Source organism: Oncorhynchus mykiss, chromosome 22 (assembly GCF_013265735.2).
Source record: "Oncorhynchus mykiss isolate Arlee chromosome 22, USDA_OmykA_1.1, whole genome shotgun sequence".
NCBI lineage: Eukaryota > Metazoa > Chordata > Actinopteri > Salmoniformes > Salmonidae > Oncorhynchus > Oncorhynchus mykiss.
Genome location: NC_048586.1, coordinates 36,720,244 through 36,732,643, shown reverse-complemented (window position 1 = coordinate 36,732,643; position 12,400 = coordinate 36,720,244). Strand labels below are relative to the sequence as shown.

Below are 12,400 nucleotides of genomic sequence, written 5' to 3'. Positions count from 1 at the left end.
AGTGTTAAGGATCAGTGTGGTGGACGTGTTGTTTCCCACTCTTACCACCTGGGGGCGGCCTGTCAGGAAGTCCAGGATCCAGTTGCAGAGGGAGGTGTTTAGTCCCAGAGTCCTTAGCTTAGTGATGAACTTCGTGGGCACTATGGTGTTGAACACTGAGCTGTAGTCAATGAACAACATTCTCACACAGGTGTTGCTTTTGTCCAGGTTGGGAAAGGGCAGTGTGGAGTGTGATTGAGATTACATCATCTGTGGATCTGTTGGGGCGGTATGGGAATTGGAGTGGGTCTAGGGTGTCCGGGAGGATGCTGTTGATATGAGCCATGACCAGCCTTTCAAAGCACTTCATGGCTACCAACATGAGTGGTACGGGGCGGTAATCATTTAGGCAGGTTACCTTCGCTTCCTTGGGCACAGGGACTATGGTGGTCTGCTTGAAACATTTGGTATTACAGACTCGGTCAGGGAGAGGTTGAAAATGTCAGTGAAGATACTGGACAGTTGGTCCGCGCATGCTTTGAGTACACGTCCTGGTAATCCGTCTGGCCCAGCGGCTTTGTGAATGTTGACAAATGTCTGGTAGGCTCGCATCACTGGGCAGCTCGCGTCTGGGTCTCCCTTTGTAGTCCGTAATAGTTTTCAAGCCCTGCCACATCCGATGAGCGTCAGAGCCGGTGTAGTAGGATTCAATCTTAATCCTGTATTGACGCTTTGCTTGTTTGATGGTTCATCTGAGGGCAGAGCAGGATTTATTATAAGCGTCCGGATTAGTCTCCCGCTTCTTGAAAGCGGCAGCTCTAGCCTTTAGCTCGATGCAGATGTTGCTTGTAATCCATGGCTTCTGGTTGGGATATTGATGTACGATCACTGTGGGGACAATGTTGACGATGCATTTATTGATGAAGCCTTTTGGACTCCAAGGTTATCGGACCGACCCCTAGGTCAACTGCCAGTGGTTTGTTATGGTTTGTTTTGCATTTAGGGATTTAAACATCAACAAACGGCATTAACTAACTGACGAGGCCTGAGCAGAACTGAGAGAAAACATCCTCATCTCTCTCTCATTCTAATTAAACTTGGGTGATTTGATTTGAATCCTGAAAAGATGAGTTGTCTATAATCTCCTATTATATATTCATTAAAAAGCTTTGCACTCTGTTCTGCTACAGGGCCCTACCAGGTCCTTTCTTTCTGAAGGATATCTGGGGTCACACTAACATAACATCCTTCATAGAGTAGACCCCCTTCACTAGATAGGACTTGTCATCAGGATCAACAAATTGCATGCCTCTTAAACTGTGTTTCCATCAGAGCCGTGATGCCCATCTGATAGTAGCCATCTCAACAAGCTACCCTAAACACTTTAGTGGAATAGGTAAAGAGAGATTGTGGTGGCAGAACGATGGTGTCTGTCTTTACCGGGTTGTCCTGTTCACGTCGTTTTAGCGTACAAACTAAAGGCATTCTGTCAGATAGCATGAGATTATCAGATCTGGATTACTATATGTGTGGCTGTGAGTTTGTGTTCCTTTTCCCTCAAAGGTCTGTCTTCTAATTTGGTGGGCTTTGGCTGTGTAAAATCAGCATTACCAAACTGCCTTTGTAGCTGCCAAGTCCTCCTGTGAATAGCTAGTGTATTTGTGGCCAGACAGAGACACTACTTCTTATTTAATAGAGGCTCTCTCTGTAAGTCTTTTTTAATTCTGACAAGACGCGGATTTAAAGGTTATGATTTATGTCCCATCGAGTGTCTAAGGCACTGTCCAGAGGAGGGAGAGGACAGTGCTGGCTAATGCATTCATCTGTCGCTCCGCAGATCAGTGAACAAACGCAATAATCGGCCATCAACTGTACATCCAGATATCACTGTAGAGGAGGGATTTCATATTTAGCCCCCCCCTCCCCCCCACCCAGGGGTTATCAACACCCTCCTACACTTTTAGAGCGTAAACTGCTCTCAACACTACTCTCACTCTCTTCGAGCACGCCTGCAGGTACACACACAAGAACAGGCACACACGCATGTAGCATGTACTACACTCCAACTCCCTGGCTCTCCTCACATGTTCAGCACGACACAACATACTCCCCCAGACATAGAGAAAGCATGCCAGGTAACACATGCTAGTTAGTTAGAGGCCCCTGGAGAACCACTTCACTTAACCACACTCTGATATGGCTGTTGCAATGTGTGACTGTTTTGACAGTATTTAGGGAATGTGGTGTGTGAAGGTTGTTAAAGAGTCAGTGAACACCCTGATTGGCGTGTGTGTTTCCCCGATGAGACGTGTTTCCCCGATGAGACGTGTGTTTCGCAGATGAGACGTGTGTTTCCCTGATGAGACGTGTGTTTCCCCGATGAGACGTGTGTTTCCCCGATGAGACGTGTGTTTCCCCGATGAGACGTGTGTTTCGCAGATGAGACGTGTTTCGCCGATGAGACGTGTTTCCCCGATGAGACGTGTGTTTCCCTGATGAGATGTATGTTTCCCCGATGAGACGTGTGTTTCCCCGATGAGACGTGTGTTTCCCCGATGAGACGTGTGTTTCCCCGATGAGACGTGTGTTTTCCCGATGAGACGTGTGTTTCGCAGATGAGACGTGTTTCCCAGATGAGACGTGTGTTTCCCCGATGAGACGTGTTTCCCCGATGAGACGTGTTTCCCCGATGAGACGTGTTTCCCCGATGAGACGTGTTTCCCCGATGAGACGTGTTTCCCCGATGAGACGTGTGTTTCCCAGATGAGACGTGTGTTTCCCAGATGAGACGTGTGTTTCCCCGATGAGACGTGTGTTTCGCAGATGAGACGTGTTTCCCCGATGAGACGTGTTTCCCCGATGAGACGTGTGTTTCCCCGATGAGACGCTGTGTGTTTCCCCGATGAGACGCTGTACTGTAGATGTGGAAGCCTATTTCACTTCCCCCAAATCCGTAATGTGAATCTAAGATAACTCAAGTAATCTGTAATTAATTGTGATGTTTTTTTCTGAGGATATGTTAGTTGCCAATTTTACATCTAAGGTGTTTGGTGCAGTATTTCTCAAGTAAAAAAATGCAGGACATGTTGTCTTATGTAAACAAAGTGGGAGCTGCTGGACAGGTCTGTCTCACTGTCTATGCTATTGGATAGAGAGCTATCACCACAGCTGTTCACCCCATGTTAGTGGGCAAATGGATCAAATCAAAACACATCCTTCATTTACCTGTTGTGACGCAAGGATGTTCCAAACTCAGTTTCCGATGAGACTGACTTTATGACCAAAATATGCCTATTTACACTTTGTAGTTAATTGTGACACTGGAATAACGGACTCAATGCCACATAAGCTGTTTTCAAAGGGATTTGTTGCTTTTTAAAGGCAGTAGCTCTTTAAATAGCCAAGAGGCAAGATGCAAGACAAGCCCTTAAGCTCTGCTCTTATCTGTTCTGACTATAAGAAGATATACTGTACAGTACAAATTCTCTGTTGCTCTCTGCACACCCCCACCCGTATAACCATGTTTCATCTAACACAGTTTAGGAGGTGTTTGCATGTGAGAAAAATGTACCCACTTCCCCCTCTCCACCCCCAGCTTCATACACATCCATTAATCACACAGTCTGACATGCAGATGTTTCTGCTCATTCAGCTTGTGTGTGTGTTCTAGATGCATGCCCCTGTATGAGACATTAAACAGCATAATTACATGTTCAACCTGAAAGGGATTGATGTTAGAGTGTGATGTTTGTTATATCCCTTTCATACTAAGACGTTTTTCTGCCAACTTTATAATTTCCTCCTTTTCTTTATGCCTGAAAGATATTGCCGGTATCAAAGCCAAAACTTTTATTTCCGCCAAACAACCCATTAATGATTTCGGTAAAGTTTTGCCAACAGCTTAGTATGAAATGTACTATGCTCTTAAACTTGTGATGGTTGCTAGTCAGCACCTGTTAACCATACTCCGCCTGCCAGTTCGAACCTTTGCGAGGCATGTCACTGCACTGTTTTCTAAACCACAACTAGATGGATCCAGAAAGAATTACTGTGGGGGGAAAAAATGACTGAATTATTAAAATATTGGAATAAGGTAGGCTAATGCAATTGAAGGCATGTATCAAATTGTTGCTTACTGAAACTCCTAGTCATCCAATCCTTGCAATAGAATTGAAGCAATAGCCTACCCGCGTGTGGTCAACTAAATCATTTCAGAACCGCTATCGCGCTACTTTGAGACAATTGATAAATCAATAAATGTCCGATTTTTGTTTTCCTTGAATCTCCATTTGGAATCTGGTTAGGCTACAATTAGGCTGGGGAAATGTTAGCTATTTTGAGGTGAGTGTTGCTCCTGATCATCTTGTCTAGTTTGCTCATTTCTTAGAACATTTTGCCATGTAATGTAGTTTAAAAAGTGGATTATTTTGCTCTTCACTCGCAGTCGTTTAGCAGCCTAGACCTACTCCCTACCAAAACAGCCTGTGACTTCACTGACTTGTCTGATAATTAAACAATGCGATTTTGTTTAACTGAATCTCTGTCTGTATAGGCTAATTGGTTTCTGGCTGGGCAAATTGCGTGGTGGTATAGTTTATCTATTAGTTTTCTCATCTATCACATATAAGAAACATTTAGCGTGCAATAATGTAGCCAAAATCACGTATAGGCAAAAAAGAAGCTTGGGCTGTGTTTCAAAATATAACTTTGTTATATGACAGCGTTCTATACGTTTCCATGACACAAGTTGTGTGTGAAAAATATTTGTTGCCCTTTAATATTCCATCATATTCATCCGGGTAGGTGTGCCTTGCCTGTTTAATTAACAAAATGACAAGCTATTGATTTAATTTGGATTGCGCAGCCATGGCTGCACAGACCCATAACATAGGCCTAATTAAACTCAAAATATGATATTCTATTCTTTTGAAAGTATGTTATGTTACTTAGGACCTAACATGACGTAATAATGGATTTATTTTTCAAGGTGTATATTCTCAAAGAATTTTATTGAAATAGAAGCCCCTCATTATGTCTTAATAATCCATCCCTATGATTACTCTGCTATCGTCTCATTATGTCTTAATAATCCAGCACTATGATTACTCTGCTATCGTCTCATTATGTCTTAATAATCCATCCCTATGTTTACTCTGCTATCGTCTCGTTATGTCTTAATAATCCATCCCTATTTTTACTCTGCTATTGCCTAATTACAGTATGTCTTAATATATACTCGGGATAATGCGGCCATATGGTTGCAATCAACCCTACTGTAGTCTGTCCATTCACTGCTTTGGTGTGGTGGAAATCTGTGGGTCTTTTGTGGTTTTTCCCAAGACTTCAGTTCAGTGTAAATTCTTCATCTCTCTAGCAGACAGTGAGTTTGTCGAATTTGGTGTAGCTCTTTCCTGCAGTCAAATAACCAAAATCGCCCTCCATTGGCCTCATAGTAAAACCAAATGCATGCTTTTCAACCGTTCGCTGCCCGCACCCGCCCGCCCGACTAGCGTCACCACGCTGGATGGTTCCGACCTAGAATATGTGGACAACTATAAATACCTAGGTGTCTGGCTAGACTGTAAACTCTCCTTCCATACTCATGTTAAACATCTCCAATCAAAAATCAAATCTAGAATCGGCTTTCTATTTCGCAACAAAGCCTCCTTCACTCTCACAATTTAGTTTTACTTGCATTTAAGAGCAGTTGGAGGCCACGGAAGGAGAGTTGTAATGGCATTGAAGCTCATCTGTAGGTTAGTTCTTCTTCTTATGGGCACCGTCCCACCTGGCCAACATCCGGTGAATTTGCAGAGAGCGAAATTCAAACTGCAGAATTATAAATATTTAACTTTCATAAAATCACAAGTGTAATACATCAAAATAAATCTTAACTTCTTGTTAACCCAGCTGCTGTGTCAGATTTCAAAAAGGCTTTACCGCGAAAGCAAACCATGCGATTATCTGAGAACAGCGCCCTGCTTACAAAAGCATGAAAAACATATTTCAACCAGGCAGGTGTGCCACGAAAGTCAGAAATAGCGATATAATAAATGCCTTACCTTTGCTCTTCTGTTGGCACTCCAAAAGGTCCAAGATACATCACAAATAGTCCTTTTGTTTGATAATGTCCTTCTTTATATCCATAAAAACTCAGTTTAGCTGGCGCGCTTCAGTTAATAATCCACCCAGTTTCCCAACATCAAAATGCATACAAAATGAATCCCAAACGTTACTAATAAACTTTTCCAAACAAGTCAAACAATGTTTTTAATCAAACCTTAGGTACCCTAATATGTAAATAAACGATACAATTTAAGACTGAGAATCATTATTGTCTTTACCGGAGAAAAATACCAAAGAACGCGCTCTCTTCCATGCGCTTGGAAACACTACAGCCAAATTGGGAACCACCTATTAAAACTACAATTTCTGGCTAATTTTTCCAAAAACCAGCATGAAACTCTTTCTAAAGACTGTTGACATCTAGTGGAAGCTCTAGGAACTATAATCTGGGGGGATTTTGCCTTATAATAAAAGTGACAGCCATTGAAAACGGTGGTAGGCTGAACTTTTTTTGGGGGGGATGGTTTGTCCTCGGGGTTTCGCCTGCCATATCAGTTCTGTTACACTCAAAGACATAATTTGAACAGTGCTATAAACTTTAGAGTGTTTTCTATCCAAAAATGACATGCATATCCTAGCTTCTGGGCCTGAGTAACAGGCAGTTTACTTTGGGCACGCTTTTCATCTGGACGTGAAAATACTGCCCCCTACCCAAGAGAGGTTAACACAGTGTCCAAAGAAGGGCCAGAGGTATACAGAATGGTGTCATCTGCGTAGAGGTGGATCAAAGAATCACCAGCAGCAAGAGCGACATCATTGATGTATACAGAGAAGAGAGTCGGCACGAGAATTGAACCCTGTGGCACCCCCATAGAGACTGCCAGAGGTCCGGATAACAGGCCGTCCGATTTGACACACTGAACTCTGTCAGAGAAGTAGTTGGTGAACCAAGCGAGGCAATCATTTGAGAAACCAAGGCAATTGAGTCTGCCAATAAGAATGTTGTGATTGACAGAGTCGAAAGCCTTAGCCAGGTTGATGAATACGGCTGCACAGTAATGTCTCTTATCGATGGCGGTTATGATATCGTTTAGGACCTTGAGCGTGGCTGAGGTGCACCCATGACCAGCTCTGAAACCAGATAGCGGAGTGGGATTTGAAATGGTCGGTAATCTGTTTGTTAATTTAGCTTTCGAAGACCTTAGAAAGGCAGGGTAGAATAGATATAGGTCTGAAGCAGTTTGGGTCTAGAGTGTCTCCCCCTTTGAAGAGGGGGATGACCGCGGCAGCGTTCCAATCTAGGGGAATCTCAGACAATACAAAAGAGAGGTTGACCAGGCTAGTAATAGGGGTTGCAACAATTTCGGCAGATCATTTTAGAAAGAGAGGGTCCAGATTGTCTAGCCCGGCTGATTTGTAGGGGTCCAGATTTTGCAGCTCTTTCACTTTTATATACGTGTTTGTTTTGGGCTTCGTGCCTTTCATAGCATGTTGTATTTTTGGGTGGAGTATTAAACCCCCCTATTATTTATTCCTGGGCCTGTCTCCAATCATTTATACAACGTGACAGAATAACCAATCCTACACGGAGACAGAATAACTTCGGCAGCAGCAACTGGTCTGTCCGACGCAACTGGCCCTGACCGACCCGCACTGTCGCAACTTTGGCAGCTGCAACTGGCCCGTCCGACGTGGATGCAACTTCGGCAACTGGCCCGTCCAATGACGCAACTTTGGCAGCTGCAACTGGCCCTGACCTTACCTCGTTCCTGTGGTCGTCCTCGAGGTCGGTGTATTCCCGCTGCTGGTGCAGTGCGACACGGGAGGGGTACTGCTGAGAGGAGCATTGCTGGGTTCCTGGAGTGGACAACCTGGACGGCTCACTGACCAGGGATTTTCACCATCAGCTCCCTGACCAACTCCCTGTGGTCGTCCCCGAGGCCAGTGTCATTACGCTGCTAGTGCAGCACGTTGGGATGGCGTACTGCCACGGATTCCCCCGGTACTGCTGTTCATTCTGTGCACCAGTTCCGGGGGTCTACGTCACCGGCCTCTAACTGTTTCGTTATGCACACCTGATTCACCATTGTCTTGTCGGTTATTGTTCCCATGTCCGTTGGTCTTGAGTACATGTGCTTTGTTTCGGCTTTCGTGCTGCATGGATTGTGTACTGCTGTGTACTTGTTATTACGGGTCTCGTTCCGTGTATTGTTATTACGGGTCTCGTTCCGTGTATTGTTATTACGGGTCTCGTCCCGTTTATTGTTATTACGGGTCTCGTCCTGTGTATTGTTATTACGGGTCTCGTCCCGTTTATTGTTATTACGGGTCTCGTCCCGTGTATTGTTATTACGGGTCTCATCCTATGTATTGTTATTACGGGTCTCGTCCCGTGTATTGTTATTACGGGTCTCGTTCCGTGTATTGTTATTACGTGTCTCGTCCCGTGTATTGTTATTACGTGTCTCGTCCCGTGTATTGTTTTTACGGGTCGCGTCCCGTGTATTGTTATTACGGGTCCCGTGTATTGTTATTACGGGTCTCGTCCCGTGTATTGTTATTACGGGTCTCGTCCCGTGTATTGTTATTACGGGTCTCATCCTGTGTATTGTTATTACGGGTCCCGTGTATTGTTATTACGGGTCTCGTCCCGTGTATTGTTATTACGGGTCTCGTCCCGTGTATTGTTATTACGGGTCTCGTCCCGTTTATTGTTATTACGGGTCTCGTCCCGTTTATTGTTATTACGGGTCCCGTGTATTGTTATTACGGGTCTCGTCCCGTGTATTGTTATTACGGGTCCCGTGTATTGTTATTACGGGTCCCATGTATTGTTATTACGGGTCTCGTTCCGTGTATTGTTATTACGTGTCTCGTCCCGTGTATTGTTATTACGTGTCTTGTCCCGTGTATTGTTTTTACGGGTCGCGTCCCGTGTATTGTTATTACGGGTCCCGTGTATTGTTATTACGGGTCCCGTGTATTGTTATTACGGGTCCCGTGTATTGTTATTACGGGTCTCGTCCCGTGTATTGTTATTACGGGTCCCGTGTATTGTTATTACGGGTCCCGTGTATTGTTATTACGGGTCTCGTTCCGTGTATTGTTATTACGAGTCTCGTTCCGTGTATTGTTATTACGGGTCTCGTCCTGTGTATTGTTATTACGGGTCCCGTGTATTGTTATTACAGGTCTCGTTCCGTGTATTGTTATTACGGGTCTCGTCCTGTGTATTGTTATTACGGGTCCCGTGTATTGTTATTACGGGTCTCGTTCCGTGTATTGTTATTACGGGTCTCGTCCTGTGTATTGTTATTACGGGTCTCGTCCCGTGTAGTTATTAGAGGTGTAACCTCGCTCTTTGGTTTGGGTTACATCCCTGTGTTTTTGCATACATGTTTGTTTTGGGCTTCGTCCACGTGACTTTCATGGCATGTTGTATTTTTTGGTGGAGTATTAAACCACCCTATTACGAATTACCACGCCTGTCTCCAATCATTTATACAACGTGACAGAGGTGTGTACTTTTGTTTCAAAGTAGATTTGTTTAAGATTACCAAAAACACTGTCACCCTAATTTAGCCCACTGCAGTAAAATGTTACAATATCAGGAGAGATAAATCATTCTTTTTTTTTATAGAAACCCCCCACTGAGCTTTTTGTTATTTCAAGAATTTTTGTTCAAATTCAAGCATTCACTTCTTAAAATGGTAAATGCATTTTTTTTATGCAGTAAACAAACTGAAGATGTCCAAGGTTGTCTTTGCAGGGGGCCAAAATAAATACAATTATTCTGGGAATAACAACAACAAAAAAATGATGTCTAGGTTTTCTGTCATGTTATATGCTACTAAACACACTGCAACGCTGAATCCAAGCAACCAACCACTTCAATATTGTGTTCTACACATAAAATGAACAAATCCCATTCACCTTGCAATCTCTCATGTGGTGAAACCCATTTAGCAAACCCACGTGCAGATCACATGGAGATCAGCTGAGCACTTTCTGGACTCGCCACTCTACAAGGTGCATTGTGTTACTTCCTGTGACTCTGCCGAGAGAAATTGTTTTTGATTTGTGAGGAGACTGTCAAATGTCTGAAGCAGTAGGTGCTGGGGAGTGTTTCCTGGAAGGGCTCTTTTTGACTGGTTGTGTTAGGCTCAGTAGGCTTGATGTGGTCTTAGACAGCATTGTCCCTCTCTGCTGGATCCCACTGGGGTCTCGGCAGAGGGGGGTTACCAGTAGCTGGACACAATCACAATCTACCCACTCACTTCTTCGCTGCTGCGAGCCACAGCGTATAGGTCGTTTCTCACCGACAGACATGTTTGCACCTGTAAGACATCAGGTGAGGCTACTTCATACTTTCACATTATTGGCCAACTGAAAACATATGCAAAGGTGAAATCGGTGATAATGGACTGTTTTTTTTATGACAATATAGAGGATGCTACACTGTTTTGGACCTATAACAACACAAAATAGATCATGACAACCATATCAGAGCACAAGGTGATTCCAGTGTGTTTTCAGGACGTCTATCGTAACTCACTTCAATGTGAATTAGAAGTGTTCCGAATCTCTCTTATTAGATTTATTTCAGAGACGTTACTCATGTTGCTGTCACCTTCAATTTAACTCGACTGAACAGGCTGCCCCAGGAGCCCAACTGAAGACAATTCTTCATGTTACAATATAGTAGAGAAACATCCTTTGTAGTCCTTAACTTTACTTAACTCTCGCTTTCGTTTTCACTCTCTATCCCTTGCACTCTTTTCTTCCTCTCTTTCAGCCCTGAGTCCTTGGATCTCTATTTTCTCCCACCCGGGCGTGAGAGACTACTCCCAACTGACCCTTGATCTGACCAGGAATGAGCTGATAGTGGGTGCAAGGTAAGAATGCATTCCTTCATTTATCTCTTGTTCATTTATCACTTAAGCGAAACACTCTGCCTGGCCCTGCACTTCGCTGCTGCTGAGAATTCCTCACTTTCTATCATAGACAATGTTGAAATAAATTCAAAAGTGGTAATCATGTTAAAGGGGGTCTGAACTTCCTGATTTAACTTTGGTTCAATTATCCTCATCAGGAAATGAGACTGAGAACTAGATTTGGGCCATGTTTTGATGTGGGTGTTCGAACATGAGAAGCGTTTGTACTTTCACTCTGCCAAAACAGCACACAGTTAGTCACTCACCCTTCCAGATAACTTGAAACAGTCTAACCAGGTCTTGTGTCTGGAGCTAGCCTAGACTAGCTAACAAGCTAGCCAACTTCTTTCTCCAATTAGCTTCAGCCGGTTGGTGTGGGACAGTGGCAGAGTTCTTTTAGTTCTCATTAAATGCTTTCAATATTTGTATATGAATTTCTACAATTTTATAATTGGTTTGAGATTTGTAACTCATTGAAGGTTGGAGCTATTGACTTTAAATTATTGTCACGTGTACATTGTGTAATTTACTGATGATCTCTAACTAGCCCCATAGGGATATCAAATGTCAAACCAAATTTACCCTGGGTATGGAGTGAGTTAGCTGCCGAAAGGTTGAACATACGTATCATTAAGATTGTAAGAAAATCCATACGTAAATTGTTAGATCATAAGAAAAGCCATGCGTGAAACGTAAAACATGAAATTTCACCTGTGAACATACAAACACCATTTTCTGATTTATAGATTAACATTTTAGGCTTGAACAAATCTTGTTGCAATTCTGACGTACAATAATAACTTACAGAGTTTAGCAGTTTCCTCTCAACAAAAAACATACACCAAACTGCCTGTGAGGAGTGCTACAGTGCCTTGCAAAAGTATTCGGCCACCTTGAACTTTGCGACCTTTTGCCACATTTCAGGCTTCAAACATAAAGATATAAAACTGTATTTTTTTGTGAAGAATCAACAACAAGTGGGACACAATCATGAAGTGGAACGACATTAATTGGATATTTCAAACTTTTTTAACAAATCAAGAACTGAAAAATTGGGCGTGCAAAATTATTCAGCCCCCTTAAGTTAATACTTTGTAGCGCCACCTTTTGCTGCGATTACAGCTGTAAGTCGCTTGGGGTATGTCTCTATCAGTTTTGCACATCGAGAGACTGAATTTTTTTCCCATTCCTCCTTGCAAAACAGCTCGAGCTCAGTGAGGTTGGATGGAGAGCATTTGTGAACAGCAGTTTTCAGTTCTTTCCACAGATTCTCGATTGGATTCAGGTCTGGACTTTGACTTGGCCATTCTAACACCTTATTTATTTATTTATTTAGTTTATTTTTGAACCATTCCATTGTAGATTTTGCTTTATGTTTTGGATCATTGTCTTGCTGGAAGACAAATCTCCGTCCCAGTCTC

The 12,400-nt window shown here is 43.2% G+C and overlaps 1 protein-coding gene across 7 annotated transcripts in view; it reads left to right on the top strand.

The window, feature by feature from the left end:
* The window catches only part of LOC110501806 (semaphorin-5B), a 284,886-nt gene that overhangs the window by 104,940 nt on the left and 167,546 nt on the right, over positions 1-12,400 (top strand). For all 7 annotated transcript variants that reach the window (XM_036959221.1, XM_036959220.1, XM_036959219.1 and 4 more), the window contains exon 4: positions 10,841-10,940. In XM_036959221.1, the coding sequence (XP_036815116.1) occupies positions 10,841-10,940 (100 nt within the window). The remainder of the gene's footprint in view (positions 1-10,840; positions 10,941-12,400) is intronic.